At 50.9% G+C, this 24399-nt stretch overlaps 1 protein-coding gene across 1 annotated transcript; it reads right to left on the bottom strand.

The window, feature by feature from the left end:
* Window positions 1–2533: 2533 nt before the first annotated feature.
* Window positions 2534–24309, bottom strand: EFTUD2 (elongation factor Tu GTP binding domain containing 2). The gene is made up of 28 exons (XM_055697552.1): window positions 24179–24309; window positions 23740–23845; window positions 22724–22889; window positions 22164–22242; window positions 19873–19948; window positions 19542–19607; window positions 19250–19285; window positions 18259–18349; window positions 17054–17136; window positions 16393–16559; window positions 15190–15314; window positions 13482–13545; window positions 13038–13128; window positions 12490–12625; window positions 12080–12207; window positions 10893–11086; window positions 10644–10755; window positions 10288–10428; window positions 9803–9904; window positions 9245–9327; window positions 8051–8137; window positions 7633–7759; window positions 7095–7182; window positions 6456–6574; window positions 5913–6007; window positions 4944–5097; window positions 3852–3959; window positions 2534–3215 (listed from the first exon to the last, which is right to left on the bottom strand). Exons 2-28 carry the CDS (start codon window positions 23842–23844, stop codon window positions 3120–3122), a joined length of 2919 nt encoding a protein of 972 aa, XP_055553527.1. The 5' UTR covers window position 23845; window positions 24179–24309; the 3' UTR covers window positions 2534–3119.
* Between the last annotated feature and the right edge of the window lie 90 nt (window positions 24310–24399).

Genomic DNA, 24399 nt, shown 5'->3' on the forward strand with positions numbered 1-24399 from the left:
ACTGGGAGCGGGAGGGGGACACTGGGAACGGGACGGGGGCACTGGGAGCGGGAGAAGGGCACTGGGAACGGGACGGGGGCACTGCGAGCGGGACGGGGCACTGGGAGCAGGAGGGGGGGGGCACTGTGAACGGGATGGGGGCACTGGGAGCGGGAGGGGGACACTGGGAGCTGGAGCGGGGGCAATAGGAGCGGGACAAGGTACTGGGAGTGGGAATGGGACAAGGCACTGGGAACAGGAGGGGGGCACTGGGAGCGGAACAGGGGCACTGGGAACGGGACGGGGGCACTGGGAGCGGGAGAAGGGCACTGGGAACGGGACGGGGGCACTGCGAGCGGGACGGGGCACTGGGAGCAGGAGGGGGGGCACTGTGAACGGGATGGGGGCACTGGGAGCGGGAGGGGGACACTGGGAGCTGGAGCGGGGGCAATAGGAGCGGGACAAGGTACTGGGAGTGGGAATGGGACAAGGCACTGGGAACGGGAGGGGGGCACTGGGAGCGGAACAGGGGCACTGGGAACGGGATGGAGCACTGGGAGCAGGAGAGGGGCACTGGCAGCAGGACAAGGCACTGGCAGTGGGACAAGGCACTGGGAGCAGGAGGGGGGCACTGGGAGCGGGACGGGGCACTGGCAGCAGGACAGGGGCACTGGGAGTGGGAGGGGGACACTGGGAGCGGGACAGGGGCACTGGGAGCAGGAGGGGGGGCACTGGCAGCGGGACACGGGGATCAGGAGGGGGGTGAGCATGCTAGGAGCAGGGCTGCAGCCAGGGTCACCAGGATGGGGACAGGGACACTGGGAGCAGGGCCGGGGGCACGCCACTGGGAGCCGGTCACAGGCGGGAAACTCCAGCCGCTCGGAAGGGGCCAGGGGGCAGAGGCCGGCCATGCACGGCCCGTTCCCGGCGAAGGGGCCGTTTCCATGGAAAATTCCCAACCCGTGCGTGTGGGGCCAGGGTTTTGGCTGCAAGAGCTCGCGGCCGCTCAGGCTCCGCTGCGGGTCAGCGTTTTCCGGCTGCTGGGAAGAGCCTGCATGAGAACGGGCTCCTTCCCACGCCTGCCCTGGCCACATCCCAGTCCCCCTCCCGGGGTGAAAGCCGGGGTGACTTTGATCCACAGGGAGCCCCCGGGCATTGCAGCTCCGTGGTGCTGCTCTTCAGAGGGTATGCGCGCCCCCATGGGCCCCTCCAGCCCCGCTAACCAGCTCTGCAGAGCCCTGGGTGGCAATCAGAGCCCCCCCGGGGATGATGGATGTCCCCTTCCTGGGACAAAACCCCTTGCCGAGAGAGGGCCACGCAGCCGAGCACTTGGCTCCAGCGCTGGGGTCACATTCCCCAAGCCCTGGGACATGCTGCAGCACCGAGCACACCGCCGGCCCTGCGGGCACTGATCCTGCTGCAGCCCTGGCGTGAGCTGCTCAGGTCTTGCACAGCTCCAGGAGCCGCCTGGCCTGGTCCCCAGCGGTCCGGATTGGTGCTGGTCTGTACTGGGAGGCATAAAGAATCATCCCTGGCAAGGCTGGCAGGGTTGCAAGGCACTGGGCAGGGCTTGAACCCCGCTTCACCCCAGGGCAGAGGGGGAACCCGCCGCCATCGAGGCCACGGTGCTGGAGCAGGTGCTGGGGCTGATGCGGGAGGGTCGCTGGGGAACCTCCCGGCACAGAAAGGCTGAGCCCAGAGCTCAGGCTGGAGCCCCCTGCAGCGCAGGGGAGCCCGCTGGGTGGAGGGGATGGGACGGGATGGGACAGCAGGCGTGGGCAACGCTGGTGTCCGCTGGCAGTGGCAGGAAACCCTTCCCCCTGCCCAGTTTCCCAGCTCTGCGGCCAAGCGGTGGCCCCGAATTATCCTCTGCAACGTCCACTTCCCGCAGGGACCCAGCAAGCTGCGGGAGGGCTGGACAGCTTTCCTGGGGCTGCTTCCCATCAGAAGGTTGTGGGGGGGCTGTCCTTGGCTTTACCTTCTGCTCCTGGGGTGCTGTGTGCCCCCACAAGCCATGTGGACCCCATCAGGGATGCCCTGAGGCAGGTTCCCAAAGGCAAGTCTCACGGACCAGGCTGCCATGGCCAAATTCAGCACAGCAGCATCAGAGTGACCCCGGGCAAGGCTCAATGTGGGGGGGCAGCTGCTCCAGCAGAGCCAGGCCAGGCAAGAGAGAGCGCAAATGCCCCCAGGAGACACACAACAGTCTGTTTCACCCAGCAGACCCAGGGCACAGTCCAGAGGCAAAGCTGCGAGCTGGGGCAGGGTTGAGGACAGGAAGCCCTAAAAACCTTTCAGAGCACGAGCAGCTGATAAGATCCCCTGAAAACACAGCAGGAGCCCAAGACCTAGCAGGAAGGGAAGCGGAAAGGCTTAGTGTGGGACAGGACAGGGCTGGGGGACACAGAACCCTTGGGAGTGGGACAGGCTGAGGACAGGGGGAATCGGGGCTGAAGATGGGGTGAACTGGGGCAGCGCGTGCTCTAAGCACCAGTGAATGCGGAGCCTCTCCCACTGCACCTTCTCCCGGTGCAATCAGACCAAGACCCACCTGGAAGTTTGTATTAAACGTTTTCAAGGGTTCAAAAAAAGGTGTACAAAAAAGGGTAAAAGCCACTCTTGCCTCTTCTCCTGGGGAGGCTGGTAGAAGCATTTCCCCCCCCACCGGCATCGCCAGCTTCCTCAGCTACCCAAAGATGTGCTTTGCCCAAAGCAACCATCCCCTCCCCAGCGGTTAGGAAAGGGTTAGCAGAAACTTCAAATACTTGACGCACATTTACACTCAGTCCTTAGTAATCTTGACATTATATTCACGCAGCTCTGCTGTAGCTGGGGATAACCCACGTGCCTGGAGAGAGCCTATCCGAAGGGAAAAATCTCCTCGCTGGAGGCCACAACTGCTGAAGACTAATCATATAAAAAGCATCAGCGCTCTGGGCTGCTCCCTGTATGGGGCAGGCCCTGAGCGCACAGTCCACAAATGCCATGGGAGATTTCTGCAGCCATGAAAGAGCGACCTGAGGAGTGGTTCCCTGTGTGCCCTGAGCATCCAGGTGCCAGAGCTGGGCAAGCAGGGACAGGGAAGGACAAGACAGACATGGGCCAGGACTCCGGTCAGCCCTCACGCTGCAACGGCACATTCACATGGGGTAGTTGAGAACGACATCTTGCTTGGCCAGCTCCAGCAACATAGGGTCATCGAAGAACTTGCTGATGCTCACATCCTCGCTCAAGCCCTGCAGGGTAACCGCAAAGCCAGAGGTTATTCCTCGGGCAGCCAGCCCTCCTACAGCCATTGCAGCAGAGATTCCACCAAAAAGCCCTGGTGTCCCACCGTAAGATAAATTTTTGGGCTCCAGAGAAGGCAAAATTTGCAAGGCATGAGGTGCTCCTCAGCAGCTTGAAGATATCCAACAGCCTCTCAGGAAGCTGCAAATAGGTGGATGCTGCTGCTGAGTGTATCTGCCAGCCCACTGCCCTCCCAAAGGGGAGCTTGATTCCCTCTGCAGTCCCTCCAGCCCCCCAGTCCAGCTCACTGAACTGGCACAGAAACCAGTTGCTGCTTCTTCCACAGGACAAACAGGCTAAATCAGGCCACCAAGAGGTCAGACAGGCTGTGGAAGGAGCGGGACTCAGCAGATGCTGCAGGACCCCACTTCCGACTGGAGTTGCCGCCAGGGGAATTGCTCATAGGACCATCCCAGGCACCAGCAGGCAGCATGGGGGACCAAGAGTGAGGGAAGTCCTGAGGCACAAAGGACATTCGTCCACTCTGGGAACACAGAAGGGACATGGCATGCCCCAAGGGATGACACCACAACAGCTCAGCTGCTGGTACAGATGGACGCTACAGGGATTACTCCCAGACATACCTTCCTACGCCTGGTCTTGATCATGAACTCTCTAGCCAGATGTGGGGCTGGCTGGGGCTCCAGGGGTCGGATGACAATGCTCTTGTCCAAGGGGTCACCAGGCACAATCTGAAACACAGGGCCAGATGTCAGAGTGATGCTGGGGGATGGTTCAACCTCCTGGAGAACTTGAACTGCAATGGGAAACACCCCTGGGCCATGCAGACACCCCCAGCCTTGGTGTGAGACAGCCCCAACACCCAATCTGTTCTCCTGGCACAGAGAAACGGTTATGCCACTAACAGTGATCATGCCTGTGAAAAGTCACTAATACGGTGTTGATAATCCAAGCCAAGAACATGTCCCACCTTGCCCACATGCTGGTGTACTCTAAGACCTCTAAAAACCTACCACCCAGAACAACCCATGTAGGTCCCAGTCAGCACAATGCTCTCTGCAAATCAGGCACATTTGCCCTTTTCAGAGATAAGCCTCAGACTTACATCTTGACCTTTAAGCCAGCTCTCGGGGCTCAGACTGCTGCTGCTCTCGCCTGACTGTTCCACAAGTAGCTGTGCACCTCACAGGGGCAGCTCTCCCACAAGACCTGATTTGCCCCAGACACTGAAGTGGCCAGACAACAGTATTTGCCCCAAACTCTGTTTTCCATAGGTTTAAAAAGCCGCCTCTGAGAGACAAAGCCGAAGCGTGGCAACCTGTGTCCTGCAGCAGACCAGTGAGTGTGAGTCCTGCTCCAAGACTTCTGCTCCCCAAGCTGCAGAGCACTGAGTGCACCCAAGCAGCTTCCCTTCTCCCGGACAAGGATGTCCTCTCTCCAGGCACTAAAGGACACTTACGTTCAGCAAGCAGCAGCGTTCAGCGCTCCCTCACTAGTGCAAAGGGTGACGTGACATCGAACAAAGCCGTTGGCTTCTGGCAGACACTTAACAGCTACCACGCAAAACCTCCCCAACCTGAGATCCTTTGCGGATGTTCTCCAGAAAAGTTGTCCCGCACTGTGGGAGTTGTGGCATTGAGCTCTACCAAGGGCAGCTACCTGGGGCCTGATCCTACCACCTCCCTCTTCCCTGTCTCACTAGGGCATGGACTCACCTGCCAGTGGTGGAAGACAGACAGCGAGAAGGCTTGTCCCTGCGTGTGGGTCCTCAAGTCTGTCTCGAACCCAAAAGAATCAATGGCTGGGATAAAGGCCTTGATGGTGTAGAGAGGAGAGCCCGGGATGGGAGCATCTTGCGTCACATGGCCTCTGCCAACATATCCAAAGATCAGTCTTCCTATATGTCACAGCATCACTGAATCGTTTGGGTTGGAAGGGACCTTGAAGACCATCCAGTCCAACCTTCTGCCATGGGCAGGGACACCTCCCACCAGCCCAGGTTGCTCCAAGCCCCATCCAACCTGGCCTTAAACACTTCAAGGAACGGGGCATCGACAGCACCTCTGGGCAACCTGTGCCACTGCCTCGCCACCCTCACATTAAAGAATTTTTCCCTAATATCTAATCTAAATCTGCTCTCTTTTAGTTCAAAGCCATTATTCCTCGCCCTATCAGTACACTCCCTGATAAAGAGCCCCTCCCTATCTTTCCTGTAGGCCCCCTGTAAGTACTAGAGGCCACTCTAAGGTCTCCCCAGAGCTTTCTCTTCCTTAGGCTGAACTCTCTCAGCCTGTCCTCACAGGAGAGGTGCTCCAGCCCCGATCATCTTCATGGCCTCCCTCTGGACCTGCTCGAGCAGGTCCCTGTCTATCTTACACTGAGTGCCCCAGAGCTGAGCACGGTGCTCCTGGTGGGGTCTCATGTCCCTTTACATATTCTCCTCTCTGACACTTGGGAAGAATCAGACACAAACCAAAGGCTGTGTGTGATCCTGGACAAACCCCTCACCACATGGCATAGGGGCTGGGATCAGTCAAGGAAGCTTTCAGCTGTCCCTTCACACAGATTTCACCCTCTCCGCTTGCTGTACGAGCAGTGCCAAGCCTGTGAACGTCTCTAGCAACCTAGATCCCAAGTGAGCACTTGCAATACTAAGGCGACAGCCGCTGGCCTGAGCAGCTCACCTCCGTCTGGCCAGGACTGTGTACACCGCAGACACGCAGTCGGCAGGAGCCTGCACCTCCACAAAGTAGTAGGGCTCCATCAAGCGAGGGGTGGCCTGTGAGGAGAAAGGGACACAAGCCACTGAGCCTCCAGTAGCACCAACATGATTCGGCTCAGTCAGTCAGGGACTGGCACGCTTTGGTCAAACACCGCGCCTGACTGGGGACAAAGGGGCTCCTGCTGCGCCATGGCTGCCCAAACCAATGTCAAACAAACGCTGAAAGGAGCTTTTCTCCTTCTGGCCATGAGTCATATGTTTCCCTCTCCATGACACCCACCCTTCCCAGCAAGCCAAACAGTAGCAAACAGACTGGAACGTGATCACTTGTAAAACCTGTCTGCCAGCCCACAAGGGTGCTGGAAGCATGAATGGATGGGGTCAGAGTAAACCCACATCCTTGGGGCAGACAGCGCAGCATGCATGCAGCCTGCACTCCTTAAGAGCCCTCAGAAGCCCGCACAGCACGAAGTTCAGTCTTTGTCATGCACAGCACAGTCCTCACCATCAGGAAAGCGGAATACACCACTCTCCGGGCTGTTGGGATGATCTGTCCTCCACCCCGATGCAAGGGCTCCTGAGCGATCACTGCATCCAGGATCTTAAACTTCACATTGCGGATCACTGAGGAAGGGCAGAAATGACAGCAAGTGACCTGAGGGGATGTTCTCTGCCATACCAGCACCAACCGTGCATTCTCAGAGACCGTGAGAACGTAGCAAAGACCAGGAGCCACCAGAAGAATTTCTCCTAAGTTTTATTTCAGCAGGGAAAGCATGACCATGTCCTAACCCTGCACATCAAACACAAACAACTCAGCAGCTTACCTTGCAGGGTGCACAGTGGTCTGCACCTAAACTACATGAGCAAAGTCAAGGTCTGGAGGAGCCAGCCTGCCAGCTAACAGGCTCTGGTCTGTAGGCAGACAGCAACTGCCAGTGCCTGAGTGGCATCTACAGCCAGGAAAAAGGGGGAGGTTCTGTTATCTCCCTTATCACCCATCCCCAGAGCTGTCCCCAGCTGTGGGGTGAGAAGGGAACTGGCCACTGAGGAACTGCACTAGCAAAATCACTTGAATGCTTAGAGATGGAAGAATTGGATTGATCTTATTAGCTCCACTTCTCCACAGGCAGGTCCTACTTACATTCATCACAGAGAGGCCCTTCCCTCGTCCCCCACTGAAATCCCTGCACAATGCTGTCCTTCACAGAGCCCAGCAGCGACTTGTCCACCTATAGACAGACAGAGTGCTTCAGAGACCAATTCTGAATCAATCACCCGGCAGTAACACACAAACCCCGGTGCTTAAAAGCCAGTTCCTAGAAAAGCAGTGATGACCCCCCCATACCACCAATGTCCACCCTCCCCCTCACAGCTCAGGAGCATCATCTTCAGGTTTGGCATCTAGAGCTACAAATTAAGAGTACATATTTTGGTAATCCTGAAAGGCAAGCTGATTATTTTCCATTTTTGAGGATGTTGGCACAAATAACAACGCCTGAAAACCAGGCAATTTGCTAGCCAGCGTAGGTGGAGGAAGTACAGCAGATCCAAGATCTGGCAAACCAATGAGCACAACAGCATTAAGACCTTGCTGCAGGTTCTGGAAGGAATGGTCACCTCTTGGCACCACAGGTGAAACATCTCACTGAAACGTAACCACCCTGCCCTGTGCTTCTCACCTCTGAGGGCAGCGTATCATCTACCAGGATGTTTGGGCCAGTGGCGTCTGGCCCAAAGGCCCAGATGGAACGGGCAGCCAGCAAATCCCAGTCGTATTTGGTCTGGAAAAATTCACCCAGCTTCTTTCTGATAGAAGAAGGAGGAAAGAAACTTTAGGAAACAAGTCTCTGACCTGCATTCACAATGTATTCACGACCCTGTTCCCTTCAGGCATAAAACGGTCTCAGCTGTTTACCTGGAGCAACTCATTTGCTGGGGCAGGGATGCTCACTGACTAGCTGGTAGCAATACTGAACGCAGGACCCCTGCCTAGAGGTTGCTGGCTGATACTGTGCACCTTGCAGATCCCAGCATTCCCTTTTTTCCCCCAATTATTTACTTCTAGATGGATTCCTACTCTCACCAGATCTGTCATACCTGTTCCACGTTATCTGGACTACTTCATTTTCAATGTCCTCTGCGAGCCCCTTCTCCAGAGGCTCAGCAATCATTGTGATCTTGTTCCTGAGAAGAGAGACGTTGCAATTAGTCCACAGAATGATGGAAATGGCAGTAACGGGCAGGACCTCAGGGACTGCGCACTGCTTGAACACAGCCAGGGAGATGAAGCCATCCATGTCCTTCGCTGTTACTGTCTTGCTTGTACAGACAGTCCATGTGCTTAGCAACTGCTCTCTGAAGTCTGTTGTTCAACTCCAGAAGCAGACTGCTAAGGGAAAGTGTGGCCCCATCCCTCCTGCCAGACGTCCGGCGCTTGTCCAGGCACGAGCCAGGCGATATGCCTCTATGTCGGCCAGCAATTGCTGTGTCTGACACGTGAGATGTTGCCTTGAAGAACACCACCAACTTGAGTAACCTGCCCCCAGAGCAGGTCTTTCAGCATGCCCAACAGTTCAAAAACTGACCTAAGACTTTCTGTTCCCTGATATAAGGTTGCCAACCAAGGAGAGAGTGTAGCAAATAAAGGAGGGCCAGAAGAACCAGAAACCACAGAGGAAACACAGGAAAGCCATCTTCAGCAGATGACAGATCACAATTTCCCCAAAAATTCAGGTATAATAAGAGGTACTGTGCTCCCAAATCTCCTACTGGTTATTCAGCCTCTGTTCCCTCCCAGGCCTCCCTCTTTCAGTCATGTGCATCTCACCATGCATTGCTGGAGGAAGAAGATGAGACCAGGCTGTAAGGCTCCAGTACACCACCAGAAAGGAACAAACCCATTTCAAGATTAGGTATGGACAAAAGAAAACAAAGCTTTTGCTCGTGAAATGTTTGGGGAGTTACTGAAGGCAGCACTGGGCTCTCTGGCACCTGCTCAGGGATCCCAATACATCTCCTAGTCTTGGAAACACCACAAAACCAGTGAGAAGGTGTAAAAGAGAGGAGGATGTAGACCTGTATTTATTCCCTCTATTCTGAGTTTCTACAAAGCACAGAAAGATCCCTGGGACTCAAATAGGTTACTGAGGAGTTCAGCAGAGCTGCTGCAACAGAAGGCTGCCCACTCAGGCATGAGAACAGACCCTTTGGAGGGGATGAAGTCTAGCCTAGTCTCCAGTGAACCCCTCCATCTGCCTGTTGCCAATGCCCAGCTTGCCCGCAGACTCTTACTTCTTGTTGGGTGTCTCAGCAAAGCACTTCAGGGAGGATGTCTCCACCACTGTCTCACAGAATGTCACAACTGGATCGGCGACCTGGAGTAACAACAACAGGTTTGTATACTTTCTTGTTTTTAAAGAGATCGTTTGAAACCTTTGAACACCTACAAGAAAAAACATCAGCACTGGGTATGAATCACTGAGGCCTGCACAGGCAGCTTTAGTAATTCCTTCACTCAAACGAGACAGGAGAACATTTAAACCTAATTCCAGGTATGAAAAGTTCTGCTGTATTTATTTGATGCTAGCCAGGCAATGGCTGAAGTACAGGAAAAGGCTGGAATGTGGTCGTACACTCCTCTCCAAGCCAGTTTTCACTCTCTCAGTTGTGACAGAGTCAGGCTGGAAGAGTTACTTTTGCGTCCAACAACCCTTTTTCCGCCCCCCCCCTTTTAAAGGAACGTGACAAAATCCATGCTCTATGTTCTGCTAGGTTTAGTTTCCCATCCTTCTGAGATAGGGAGACAAAACCCCCTTCCCAGCTGAGAAAATCCCTCTCTCATTTCCTCACCTTGATATCAATCTCTGAATACATCTTCCGTAGATCGTGCATCACACAGTCCAGGTAGAGCTCCCCCGTCCCCAGGATCACATGCTCCCCAGACTCTTCCACCTGAAAGGTACGAGAGGCATTCAACCGACAGCATTGCTGCTCACCGGCCCTCGCCTTCCAGGCTCCTACACAAGCCTGAGGAAGCATCAGCTTTACATAAACTGGTTGGGATCAGAGCACCCCAAGGAAATCGCCCACAGCCTTTTCTAGCAGAAAGTGCCGACGTGCTCTGCAGAAAGCTGCTTCCCTGGCACAGCAAGGTGTGTACTTTTCTACTGGATGGACAGTTTTCTGCTATTTCCACATGACTTATGAGATAACTGCAACAGCATGAAAAAAACCCACAACACACAAAACAACCTACAGTAAAAAAATATTTAAGGTAAGCCTACGAGGCAGCCCACAGCATGAGCTGAAAACAGTCACACATACACCAGAAATACCTTAGTAGTAAGTGAGGGGTAACTCTTGTTGACTTTGCGGAGACCATCCAACATTTTGGGGAGCTCTGAGGGGTTGACTGGCTCTACAGCTATTTTGATAACAGATGTGGTGTTGAACTTCAGAGGACGGAAGATCTGAGCCTGAAACCAGATAAGGACAAAGAGCTGAAACTCTGCATCGTTAGATGGCTGCTGGAGTCAGACCCAGTGTTTGAAGGTGTTCTCTTTCCCTCAGTGGCTCTGCTGCCCTGGCACCTCAGCCAGCAGGTTTTTTAACCTCACCACTGGAGCTTCTGGGATGCGCTCCATCACCTTGACTCCTTGTAAGGCTGAGTGATACCAGTTAAGCACTATACCTCTTCATTGCCCCGAGGCTCCGTGACCGTTGCAGTCTTCACTATGGGCTGGTCCACTCCCTCAATCAGCACCCAGTTGCCAGCAGGAACCCGGTTTACCTCTATGTGATACCTAAAAGGCAGGAGAGCAACACTGCAGCACTTGCCGCTGCCAGCCTCGGGTCCCTTGCAGAGCCATCCTCCACCCTGGCAGCGATGACTCCCGGTGACTTCTCTCCCACATGAGCATATGGCCAGGGCCTTTCATACCTTGCAACCGAGATCCAGAGGCGTCCAACGGTGCAGATCTGGGAATCCTCCTCATCTTCCAAGGTATAGTTTTCTCCAAGGACCTTCACAGGCTGCCCAGCATGGATGGTACCACTGAGCACTCTGCCAAAGGCATGGAACTGAACACCATCGTCTGTGCTGTACATTTTTGTTGTGTGACACATCAGTGGACCCTTCCCGTAAGAGAGAGAGAAAGAGAGAGAGAGAGAGAAATGAGCCCCTCAAAATACAGTCAAGACAGACACAGACCTGGTAGGACTCTTGGATACAAAGTGATTAACAGGCTGGAATTTAGAAATACTTCTTTTGATTCGCCACGTCCTTAATTTTCTTCCACTGGAAGCCTTACTACTCCTTCCCCTGTATGGAAACCCCTGGAATGACTTTGGACTTTTCTGCAGCTCTTCTCCCTCCTCCTGCAGAACAGTAAATAGCACTCAGGACAAGGCCATGAGAAGAAACGTCATCTGCTGGCCTGCAAACCAGCTCAGGGCAGAGCACCCGAGCCTCACAGACCACAGCTTTCAGTCCCATAAGGTCACCCCATAACTGGCGATCTGGTGACAGTCACCACTGTATAGTTTTACGTGAGTACTCAGAACTCATTAAAGAGATTTGTTTTCTCTCCAGACATTAGAGCAAAAGTCATGGGCAAATTCCTCACTAAGCTGCTGGCTGGCATTGGTGTCTCTAGACAACTCTGAATGACAGCTCAGTACAAACTGTTTGAGGAGGAAGATTTTTGCAAGGCTTTGATATGAAAGGTGCTGACTAACTGATGTACGGTTATTTTTATCAGTACAGTTCAAATCAGTTTTCTCAGAGTTTGGAGAGAGAATCAAACTGCAAGGAAAAGGGACAAAAAGGCAGCAGAAGGACACAAAATCACCCTGCAGTTCCCACGTGCTCTGAAGTCCTGACCTAGTCCTGTTCTTCTCCGAACACTGTCAAACAATTCTCTCTCTCAAGGGCTGCCCTGGCAGGCAGCTAAAGTTTCTCAGAGTGAAGAGATTTGTTTCAGTATCGGATGAGAGGTTTCAAAATGCTGGAAGTCAGATCTGTGCAGATGGCTGTCTAGGAGGCAGCTGCCCTGTCAATGCAGTGAAAGGAGAGCATATTTGCCACGCTTTTGGACACTCAAGAGCAAAGCAGAAGAGTTTGCTTACATCAGGGTCGCATTCACTCATGGCCTCCCCTAGATCAGAGTCGACACCACCAGTGTAGGTATGCTCGATTTTTGTCTTGGCTCCCACCTTCGGGGAGGGGATATGCTGCACACACATGTCCACAAAGCCTGGAAAAGTAATAATTCATGAGAACAGGACTAAGCAGCACAGAGGAAAGAAATGGACTCCAACAACAACAAGGCAAAGCCGTTCTGACTGCAGCGCACCCACAGCAATGGGGAAGACGCGAGCAGTGTCTCAAGCTGTCCTTTGGAAAAATGGTTTAGTATTTTATATTTGGAAAGCTGAGAAGGGATTTGCATTACATGGCTGTAATACAGCCCTTAACTCTGTTGGCGTGAGACTAGGGTATTGGGAAGATTGTGCAGGGGAAGACGAACAGCATCTACCTGTGAATTCCCCAAAGAACTTCTTGCAGACAAGCCGCAGGAGGGGTCGGATGTTCAATTTCAATTCCTCTTTGGTCAGGTGGATGCCAAGTTCATCCAGAGTCCTGGGTAGGGTTGTGTCCACGTCCCCCACCACCTGCAAGACAACAAGCGCCACTCTCAGCTTTGCTGTGGGGATCAAAGCCAGTAACTCCCAGGTGCAGCTTCACCCACCAGCCATCACCCCCAAGGCTCTTGATCTGCTCTGCTTTAGAGCTCGCACAAGAACTGGTTGGCTGGTTCAAATTATCACTTGGCTGATATTAAAGCATACTAGAAAGAGCAAAGGCAGTTCTATTAACTGTGCAAATATAGGGTTACGTTTGCAGGGAGCAACTGTTAAGGAGTTGTTCACTGCTGCTCTGCACCCCCAAACTCCATCTGTAAAGACCACTCCAAGCACAGGACAGGTGAGTCCCACAGGCACCAGACACACCACCACCACCCAGTGTTCTGCCCTCGGCTGCTGCGATCTGGAACTATGGGAAAGAGAATGAACCACCACATACCTGAGCCAAGATCTTGTACAGGGGCTCCAGAATGAACTCCACAAAACTGCGCTGGGAACTGCTCGTTGGGGCCTTTTTAGTGAACTTGCGGCTGTTGGGAGACCAACAAAGAGACATGAGGAGCAAGCACCCTGCAAGAACCCCTATGCAAACACAGCCTCTGCTCTTCCCAGGTTAGCTTCTCCCTCCCAGTCCTCCTAGGAAGCTGTCAGGGACACAAGAGTCCTCCTTACTCCAAACAAAGGCCAGAGGAGGTGCTCTGCTCCCATGGATTCACACCAAGCAAGAGGCCTGACTCAACCCTTCCCAGACACTACTCCACCACAGGATCATAGGACAGCTCAGGTTGAAACAGACCTTGGGTGGTCACCTAGTTCATGTTTTACAGGGAAAGGAGGAACAGACCCAGCAATAAACTAACAGATATTTAAGCAGGCTTCTTACGTCTTCGGGTTGAAGTAGATGTCACCCCAAAGCCGCTTTGCAAACTCCTGATAATTGATATCGCCTAAAAGGAAAAAGCAAATGACAAAAGTCTCTCAGATGTCACTGTATTTCATCTCAGAAATCTCTGGATTTTGGCTTTTAAAACAACCCTGAGGACAGGATTTTGTGGACTGATGCCGGTGAGCAATTCTGAATAAATGATTAAGCCCCGGCCTGGGGAGACCAGGCATAAAACAATCCACTGAGGATGACACCAGCAGCCCAGGTGCACCGTGGGTTCACAGACTCGCTTCTCAGGAGCATTTCAACTCTCTCAATTACACACAAGGTTAGCACTGAGAAGAGCTGGCCTGCCAGACACTGCGCTGCAGGAACCCAGTTACATCTGCTTCATTTGTTAAAGCTGCAACCTGACACTGTAACGCCAAGGTGCTGGGATGGCTCACACCCCATCTGCCCCGCAGGCTTATCACAGGCATTTTCTGCCTTGTTGAACATCTCCAGGTTCTTTTCTCTGTTTCAGCTAATGCACCAAGTGCATAGACAAATACCCAAGCGCTGAAGGAAAAGTGTAGTGCTTGGCTGTCATGGTGGATTTACAAATAATAAGACAGCGGTGATAATTTACAGCAGTTTCCAAACAAGCTTTTGCTGTGGGCAGATGTACAAGCATAAGAAATTTCATGGTGGCTGCAGTTTTGACAGTTAAACTACTATACCTCATGGTAGTTGAGCTGACTTTTATTAGCGGCTGCACATAAAATCCCCAGTGGCCACAACCGAATAGCACTGACTGCAAGTGCCCGTTTAGCTCGTGTCTGCCCCGCATGGATGGTATCTCCTGCCGACGGTGCCTGCATCTTTATCAGTCCCCCAAAGAAAGGGTATCATCCTAGCAGGCACTGAGTTAATGCTTTGATGCCCAGGGAGCTCATTTATTTCTCCAAACTCACAAGGACACGTGATAGTCCTGACACATCAGTCTCTGACCTCTACAACTTCACCCTCCCTCAGGCTAACTTCTTTGCAAGAGCTAGGCCAGCTGCTTTACAACATCCTTCTTTCCCTGCTCACGGGTCCTACAGATCACCCCAAATTCCCCAGTGTGAAACTTCAAAAACCTGGGCCGTTCAGCTGGCTAATGCAAGGAAAAGGCCCACTTTTACAAGTGGCAGATTGCCTTGAGTGGGCACCTGGGGAACAGAAAATTAAATCAAAGCCAGAAAAAGACAGTTTCTTAAAAAAGAAAGAGGGCAAGAGTGCAAAACCTTGTGGGCCAAGCCTGCGCCGGGCTGCAGCTGAGTCTCAGACTCTGGAGACCTTTGTGAGAAGGCAGGCAGAACTTAACTGCTTCACTTCTGAGCTGTTGCAGTAAGAAAGCAAAGCACAACACAAACACTTGTCTTCAACTGCCATGGCAGAATTTGTTTTTTCTGCTTAAGGGCATGTATAAAATGCTGGCTTCTGACTCAAGAAGCATCTATCAGAAGAAACTATCCAGCTAAAAACAAGTTAGAACTGTACTTTTGCTTTTTACTGCCCAGGACTCAGATGTGCAGTACCTCTCAACTCCTAGAAATTCAAGAACACGTATACTGGCCATATACATGCAGTGACAGTTGAAGCTGAATGGCATAGAAAGCCTCAACAAAAAAGGTTACGAAATGAGATGTTACAGTGTACAAGGCTTCTGGATAATCCTCACCATATGTATCTGCATAAATCTTTGCAAAAGATCCCAGCGTGAAGCAGATGCTGTACTGTGAACTGGAGAAACACACATTCCCCAGAAGGGGAGACAGAACGAGGTTCTCATCGGTAGAATACATGCTGAGAGGAGACAGTTTTTGAGACAAGAAAAAAAATAATAAAATCAATGTTATGAACTAAGGAAGACACTTCAAACCACTTCCCACACCAAACAGCAGTATGCGATAGGCAAGGATTCTGCATTGCCAAATAGCATCTTAAAACAGGCCGCATCATGCTTGCCATTGGAATTTCACGGCCAGTATCACTTTATGTCTATAAACTTCAAAGCATTAGTGTCCAAAGAAGTATTTCAAGATCTAAAACTAAAACATTACCAGCACAAGTGCTTTGTATTTCTTATCATGTAGAATTCTTCTTCCCCTAACTAAAGGCAGCAAAGTTGGTCAACCAAGCAAGGGAAAAGATACTACAAGGCAAATAGCGTAGGGGTAGAATTTAATCAAACACTTAATGAGTTCACAAGCATGCTAGACAGGATAAGTTACCCTGCTGAGAGCTGCTTGATGCCAGCAGCAACTGAACAGAGACACATGCAAGTGAGCTCGTGTGCAAATTCACACGAACTTGAAGAGGAAAATGCTGTTAAGGAAGTCACCTGGATGCAGAACCCCCACAATAACAATGCATCGCTACTGCAAAAGCCGGAGAAGATGTCCCTTGCCTCTCTGAGCAGGGTCTTGCAAGGTCTGACCATAGCAATATCATGAGTCTCTGTTCAGGGGTTGGGACAGCGAGCTCCCATTCGTTTTGTAACAAAGGTTTAGGAGCTGTGAGACATCTCAACCTACAATTTTGAGATATAGCCTGGATAATTTCAGTGTATTCGAGACATCTGGGAGCACAGAAGTTCCCTGCTCTGGTCATATGTTCCCCCTCCCTACTTTTTAACGGGGGGGTTGAAGGGGTGGGAAAGAGCTGATGCCATGAAGCTTTTCAGGCAGAGCCAATCCTGCCTAATTCAACAGACTGGCCGAGATGAATTTGCAGCAGTTCTTCCTGCCCCATTTTCTATGATTCAACACATCAAGAGACCAACTCATTAGGTTTTAGGCATACACAAGGCTCACAGAGAGAAGCATCTGCAATGAAACAGGGACAGCAAGTACTAACCACACACCATGCCAATCACCGATACCTGATCAGACCATTAACTTCGTCTACGATATGTCTGAGTTTGTAGTAAGCATCCGTAGGGGGCAATTTCAGCTCCAGGATCAGTCGGTCTATCTTGTTGATGCACACGGTCACTGCTAGCCTTTCCTGCACCGCGTGCTTGATCAGCCTCTCCGTGTTCAGCATTACCTGCAGGGAATAACGAGCATAAGCACCACTAGCGCAAGGCCTCCATAAAATGCTATCTAGTGCGTGACAGACAAAGCAGTGACCCTTACACACAGGGCTGCAAGCCCGTAGAGAAGCCTAAGCTCAGCCGGCAGCAGTCAGCTACGCTTTCTGAAATTTAGAAGTAGGTGCTTGCCCAACCCAGTTCCGTGAATCCTACCCCTTGGACATCTCTGATATAAATAACCTGCTCAATTTTAGGTATCATGGGGATGGAGATGCAAACAAGTTAGATAATCAGCCTACAGGTCACATTCATCATGTCAGCCCTGGACACAGAAGCCAGAGGATTGTCTCCCTGTTTTGGCTGGAAAACACTCCCGCTTCCCAAACTGTCCGCCAAAAACCCTTCACCCTGCAAGGCTGAATCCATCCCAGGCATTCAAGCTAAGGCAGATCGAAGACTCCAGAGGAAGAGATTTGGAATTTAACCCCTAGAAGAACCTGGCACTCACCCCCTCAGCCGCATCAATGAAAAGCACAACGCCATCCGAAATACGAAGGCCAGCTGTCACCTCATCAGAAAAATTGACGTGACCTTCAAAAGCACAAAATGGTGGTGAGACCAGAGTAAGCCCCGATGCCAGCAGCACAGAGGGTGGAAAGCCATCCTTCTGCTTTGCAGCTTGTTTTGGTCACAGGTATCCAGCAAGGCAGAACACAGACGGCTTCCTCCTCAGACAGGGACCCGGCAGTGGCTGCCAGAGCTCTGTATAGGGATTCGCTTCAGCTTTAATGCTATTTTTTGAGAATAAACACAACTTATTTAACAGGCACTTTTCCTCACATTTGTTACTGTTTTTCTCACAGCTCTGCATAAGTACTTCAGGAAAAGGAGGAAGATTACTTCTCATCAAAGAACAACAGATGCCTCTCCCTCCAGTCTCCTCCTGCGCGCTAACCTCCCTCGTCTTGAGTTGTAACTCAACAGATGTGTCCCAAGACCCTCTTTCCTAAAGTTTGGCCTCGGTTTCTTACAAGTTGATCTGCGATTATGTTCCCCCCCACAGGAGCTTGGCAGAGGCTTGAGGGAACTTGCTGAGAGTCTCACTGTGGGGCAACAGCATCTGAGAAAAGCATGGTCCCCACTGTGCATGGTGATACCTGGAAAATCCAATTCATTACGTGCTGCTTGTACACTTGGGTGAAACACATTTTCAGCCTCATTAGCCCTCAATTATGCCAGCTAATCAGAAACACAAACAAGACTGACTAAAAGCCAGCTGCACAGTCATTACTGCTGGAAGTGACTTCAGAAGAATGAACTTAGCTAAAGGCTCAGGACTAGGCTGAAATCATCTATAAAAAAACACAAAACAAAACATGGGTTTCCGTCTGTAAAAGAAAGCTTCCCAGGGTTTCAGTGCGCCTAAGTGACATTTCCACATCAGTCCGAGGGTATAGATTCTTTCTTTGTTTTTCTGAGCCAGTGCTACCCAATCCCACCACCATCCAACACAAAAGCTCTTTGAAGGCCCTCATTAACCATCACTGTACATGCTTTTACTGCTCTGCTCCTGTCAATAGCACTATCCAGAGGACCAAAGAGGTTTATTAAAGAAAGAAATCTTGATTCACATGGTCATGTATCTGCTCCACACATCAAGTTGCCTTTGGCTAAGTGCAGCCCAAACCAGGATTTTCAGGATTATACAATCACCTGGAGTGTCGATGATGTTGAAGAGAAAAGACTTTCCCTTGGTGTCCGGCAGAACAATTGTCACTGGTGTGCTCTTGATCCCTACTCCCCTCTGAAAGAAAGGAAATCAGATCATCAGTCAAAAGGAAAAAAAAAAAAGATCACCATGTAAAGATGTAAAAGTTGATGAAGGAAAACTCAGAGAGATGGAAAGAAGTAAACATCCATACAGGACAACCTGTTATTCCCAGGGAAGGAGTAACAACCTCAGATCACTGCAGTATCCAGCCCAGCTCCCCCACCTATACTGGCTCAGGCTGGTGAGCCACCACTGCACAATCCATACCCGATTTCAGCTGAGGAAGTATAATATGCAATACCAGTGACAGAATAAGCGTGTTTTCCTGTGCTTTTGCCCTTCTGCTGCTATCAAGTTATACCTCAAAGTGTAAGAAAGATTTGATCATACGGAGTATAAAGTAGAGCATTAAGATGTAAAGAAAAAAGTGCTTCATAGGATTGTTCTGGTCATGACAATATTTAGCGAGCAGGACAAAATAAGATTCCCATTCACACCCAACCACACAGAGTCAGAGCACCAGCTAAGAGTTCCCATCACAGGAAACCAAGGAGAAATGTATTTATTTTGAAATCATAGGTTTTCTTCTCATCCACCACTACTGCGAACCCCTTCCACCTCTTTCTCTCAAAGAAAATAAGTTACCAACATACTGGGATAACTCTGCTATAGATTCTCAACATTACACACGTTCTCATCTCAGATAAATAAAATCATACATGGAGATAAGGGTTGCAGGAAATGGAAGAAAGTTGGACCAGGGATCCTACTGAGGCAAACAAGAGGAGCAGATCACTTTACTGATGAAGAAAACAAACAAAATGAAGGCACAAAACAATGTTAAAATGGAACAGGAAACTGCCTACAGTAAGTAACTGTGAGCAAAGCATGAAACAACTGGGTAAAAATCACTGCCTATCCTACAAGACTCACCTCTTGCTCTGTGAACAATATATCAGTGTAGCAAAGCTGCAAAGACAAAACAACAGTCAGAATATCACATTTTGGTATCAAACAACACTTTTGAAGCAGGACATGATAACTCTTTACATATGGTTAAGGTGGCAAGTAAGTGACAAGAGACAGAATTAGGACAGAGCTCTGGCGTTCCAATCCTACGTTCTAATCACTAAATCCCATTTTCCCCACGTACAGTCATTCTCCCTCTGAGTGTAAAAGCCAACCCATGTTCCCCAGGGCAGGAACAGACCAAAAGCTCACTTACGTCCTGGTCGTAGCGCTTCCGGATTTCTGGGTGTGTCTGTTCTATCAGGCAGTCAACAAAACAAGTCTGAAAAATAGCAGACCACAAGAGAAAGGAGGTGACTACATTCAGACAGATGAATACCAGTACAACCCCATCCCTCCAGTAGCAATACAAAGCTGGGCACGGTATTATTTCCATGTGGCTGAAAGAAAACCTACAAATAACTGCATTAGCAAGAGAAGCAGAAAGAGACTGCTCCTGCAGAGAGTAAAGGGTCAAGAGCAATGGTAGAAGTAAGCAACAAACAGATCATTACTACTACCCGATATACCTTGGATATTCACACTACCTTGCCGTGGTGAAGGTGCCCACACAGAGTCACATTTCGAATTAGCTCTGAGTTGTCCATCAGATCTGCCAGGAAACTGGAGGAGCAAAAACACAAAAGACTGTTGGAGGCTTCTGCTGTGTCTAAGAAAAGTAGGTGCCATTTCAGCTACACTTTCTACCCAAGGTGCCCCCTGAATCCTCTCCAAACTTTCATTCTGCCAATGCCCTGCGGAGGAAGAATCCCACTTTCCAGATGGGGAGGATGCAAGTTGGAGTCCTAGACAGATGGCAGTGGGTGGGAGGATATGGAGCTGGTAAAACTGCCAACGATGGAATATTATTGAATATTTTTCTTCTCTTTAGTCAGTATTAGAGCAAAAGTCACATCCATGTACTCAGATGATGAAATACTTCCACTCAAATAGTGGCAGGCAGTCAAGTAAATCACAGAGCTGGATAACAAGCACCCCACACAGTTCTAAAAGGTACCCACAGGGCTCCACAGACCATTAATTCTGATTTTCAGGTCTTAAAACAGCGATGTTCCCAGGGACTCAAGGAAACAGTAATAGAATTTCAAACTTTTTAGAATTAGCAGCTGAGCTGGATAATGATGGGCCAGCCACTTCTGCATGGGTCCTGGCCAAAATATAATTGAGATCCTAAATTACCAACTCCCTAAAAAATAATGGCAGGCTATAAAAGATGTATCCGTTGCTATGGGTCTGCAGAACATAAGTGCTGTCAAATAATCTCCTTTTAAAAAAGACTTCATTTTCATTGATGCAATAGACTTCTTAACATAGAACGTTTTGATCAAGAGCTAAAATACACACAAATCAATAGTAATACTGATTAAAAGCTTGCTTATTGGCCTTAAAATGAGGCTAAATGGGAAATCAATACCAAGCTTGCAGATTTCTGGCTATGTCCCACAAGGAATTTCTCTTGGCCCCATCCTAACCCTTCACATCACCAAACGCGATGAAGAGGAATTCATTGCAGATGGAACAAGCAGAGGACAGAAGGATCAGGAAAGCGGTTGACAATGAAGAGTACAGGTTGTTGACTAAGAGCAAAATGGACTGCTTAGAAAAATATGATCCAGCAGGCTATTTCAATCATATCTGGCTGTATCAAAACTATGAGAAACATACACCAACATTCCAAAAAGGTCCTGGGCATCCAAGTAACCATCAGACTGAATATAAACTCCAGTGAAATTTTGTTGCCGGAAAACAACAGGATCCTTGATGACAGGCAGAGGGACTGCTCACATTGGGGTCTGTTTGGCACGCAGGGAACTGCTACTCAGTCTGCACCTGGTTCTGGGATCTACGCTTGGAAGACAACTATTAAAAACTGGAAAAAGCTCTGACTAGCCATGAAGTGGCGTATGGAAAGATGAGCCTAACGAGACACTCACGCAGCTCAATCTGTTCATCCTCAAACAGAAGACAACATACAGGAACACTACACACGCAAGGATACAGAGCCCCTCCACCCATCGACAAAACGTAGACATTGATGATAAGATTGTATTTTAATCGGAAAACGTTTTTATTCCTTACCAAAGTTGTGCAAGATATTACATGCCAAATATTTAATTTGTTTGGATCTTTTTCCAGGTTTCCTCCCAACCCTGGTGTCTCAGGGGCTGCTTTGCAGGGTACAACCAGCAGACACCATCAAGAGCAGCAGAACTGCAGCTCAGCTGCAGCATTATGCTGACCTACACACAACTTTGCATACAACCAGTGGTATAACAATTCCCCCTGGAAATTCATCCTGGAAATTCTTCCAGGGCAGACAGGAATTAGAGACAGCAGTAGGCCAATCATCACTGGGATCAACCCAAAATGTCCCAATATGAAGTGTGCCACACACTGACCATATAAATACTTCTTGTACCGGTCAAGAAAACTTGCCTTCAACAAATCTGCACCACTGGAGTTTCTGAGTATCAAACTCTTTATTAGCTGTCAAAGCACAATTTACATTCTATTTCAGAAAATTATGCACTGTTCTACATACTGCGGAGGGAAAGATGAGCTGTAAAATGGTTACTCTTGTACTTTCTTCTTCTTGTTCCTGGTACCAAGTCAGGGAAATGGCTGCACTCAGTTCCATTGCTGAGAACTGACTTGTTTGCTAAGAAACAAAGCCAATGCCCCCCGAAATCTGCCTCCTCCACATAGTACCTACCACTCTGCCTCCCAACCTTTGCCTACAAACAACAAAAAGTGAGGAAATCACAGCACAGATGGCTCGAGCCAACATACAAGCTTAAAATCCCTACATATTACTTACTCCATCTCGTAGACAGTGACCGGTAACGTCTGTTCCATCAGAGAGAATTTTTTTGTTTTCACAGGTTTAATAATAGGCTCTGAAAACAAGAGAAAGAACAATAAAACACTGTCACCAGAGACCCTGAACCCAGCAGACTCAGAAAACAATCGTAGGGAGCAGGGACTTTTGCAGACAAAGCCACAGTTTTCAAGCTGACAGGTTCTTTTAGCTTCTTATAAAAGCAGTTGTACTAGATGATCCTTGTAGCTCCCTTCCAACCAATCTATTCTGTTTATTATAGAAGGATCAAATGAGATGACAAATGCATTTTCATTTCCCCTTAAGTACCTTTCCAGTATCTGTTCTTTGAAAGATGTATTTGTTTGGGATCTGTAACAATCCCCAAGCCTAGGATTAGTGCTAGACAAAGAGTCTAGTCTTGGGGCTGAGAGGGAATTTGAAGGGGGCATTAAAACCAATGGGGAGAAACAAAGGGAATGGTATTTTCCCTTTTCCAAGGAGCCACTAAGAGTCTTCTCCTCCCTCCATACCCAACCTGCTGCTTCCTCACCACTTACCAGTGAGAGGCTGCGTGTCTTCCTCTTGTACTATTGTCTCTACTTCAGGCCCATAGACCTCCTCAGCGGTGGGATAGTATTTCTTATCCTCATGCAGCACCACCTCCATCCCAGGGTGGTCCTCATCATGGTCCCCCATATCATCATCATCGTCATCATCCTCAAGCTGCAACCAATGCTCACATTTAGCTGCTGCCAGCACAGAAGTGTTTTACAAACACCAACCATCCCAGAAGGTACAGCTCTGACGTTGTACAGCAAAAGTGAGCCACAAACCCAGCCTGGGAGCCACTGCTGCAGCCCCAGCACCTCACATTCATCAGCAGAGCAGCTTGCGGAGGTGCCCTCTGTAAGCCACACATCTCTCCCTACCGAAAATTAACAGCACCTTGAAAATTAACAGCAAAAGGACTTGCAGAGATGCCTGCAGAGGGAGTGACTCCCGCCTCTCACGCACACACAAAGAGAACCACGCTCATGCACAACACACCACACACAGACACCACTTTCAGATGATGTGCAGGAACAGGAGACTACAAGGGGCTTCCTCGATCCTCTGATGCTGCCCTCCCTGCCCTACTCTGGTGTCTGTGAACTCTTGCTCTACCTTCACCACTGGAAAACCGAGCTCCCTGCCACACTGCTGTACGTTACTAAAGGCCTGAAAGCCTCACTGTGTGGAAAAGGATCCTCCACTTGACCGAACGCCAAAAAAAAGCCAAACACAGCCTGAGCTACAGAAGCTTCCAGTTTGAACCATGATTCAAGCAGAAACTTTGCCTTTCCCTCCATCACAGGAACAGGGGAGCAGCTTTTGCTGAACCCTTTAAAAACCAAACCCACTCTGATCCTCGGGAGTCAAATTCCACCACTGAACAGTGGTGGACACTGCGGACCCAGAGCCCGACACTGAAAAGGAATCGCTGCAGGCGGTGAAGGACCGTGGTGCATGTCCCCTGCTGCCGTGGGGTTACAGGCAGGCCCCCGCGCCCCTCGTGCCTCCCACCACCACTCACCTCGTCCAGGTCTTTGGACTCTCTGCCCAGCTCGTCGTCGTCATCGTCCGAGTCCAGCTCTGGCCCGATGTAGTTCCCAAACTCGTCGTACAGGTCGGTGTCCATACTGGGGCGGGGAGGGGGTCGGAGAGTGCAGGCTCTGCTCCCAGCCCCCCGGGACCCCTGCCCCAGGCGCCCCCGGGGACCCCGGCCCGAGGCGCCCACCCCCGGGGACCCCGGCCCGAGACGCCCCCCGAGGGACCCCGGCCCGAGATGCGCGCTGCACCGCGGCCCCTGGGCCGGCCCTGCCCTGCCCCCGACCTGCCCTGTGCGCGACCCCCGGGCCCGCCCGCCCCTCACCAGGACCCTGCACCGCCCCGAGAGCCCCGGCCTGCCCACCGAGCGCCCACCGCCTCCACCCCGGGCCTACCCTCAGGCCTACCCCCAGCCCCGCGCTCACCCGCCGCGCTGCCCTCGCCGCCGGCGCCGCCGCCACGGCTGCGGAAGGCCCCCGAGCTGCCCCCGCCGCCTGCCACAAAGGGCCCCCCAGCGCCCGCCGCCCCCGCCCGCCGCGGGGGAGGGCCCGGCCGGGGCGGGACGGGCCGAGGCCGGGCTCGGCGGGGTGCCGGTGGCCGCGGGCCGGGCCGGGCGGCGCGGGGCGGCGGGGCCGGTTCTGTCAGG

The sequence above is a fragment of the Falco cherrug genome, chromosome 20 (assembly GCF_023634085.1).
Source record: "Falco cherrug isolate bFalChe1 chromosome 20, bFalChe1.pri, whole genome shotgun sequence".
In the NCBI taxonomy this organism is placed as follows: Eukaryota; Metazoa; Chordata; class Aves; order Falconiformes; family Falconidae; genus Falco; species Falco cherrug.

Bases quoted from the DNA above. Each gene is read 5' to 3' on its own strand.
- EFTUD2 (XM_055697552.1), bottom strand. From the start codon at position 23,844: ATGGACACCGACCTGTACGACGAGTTTGGGAACTACATCGGGCCAGAG. The intron at 11,087-12,079 runs GTAAGCAAACTC...TCTTACGGGAAG, and splicing joins TGAGTGAATGCGACCCTGAT to GGTCCACTGATGTGTCACAC. The intron at 3,960-4,943 runs GTGAGTCCATGC...CCTGTGTTTCAG, and splicing joins CTGTCTTCCACCACTGGCAG to ATTGTGCCTGGTGACCCCTT.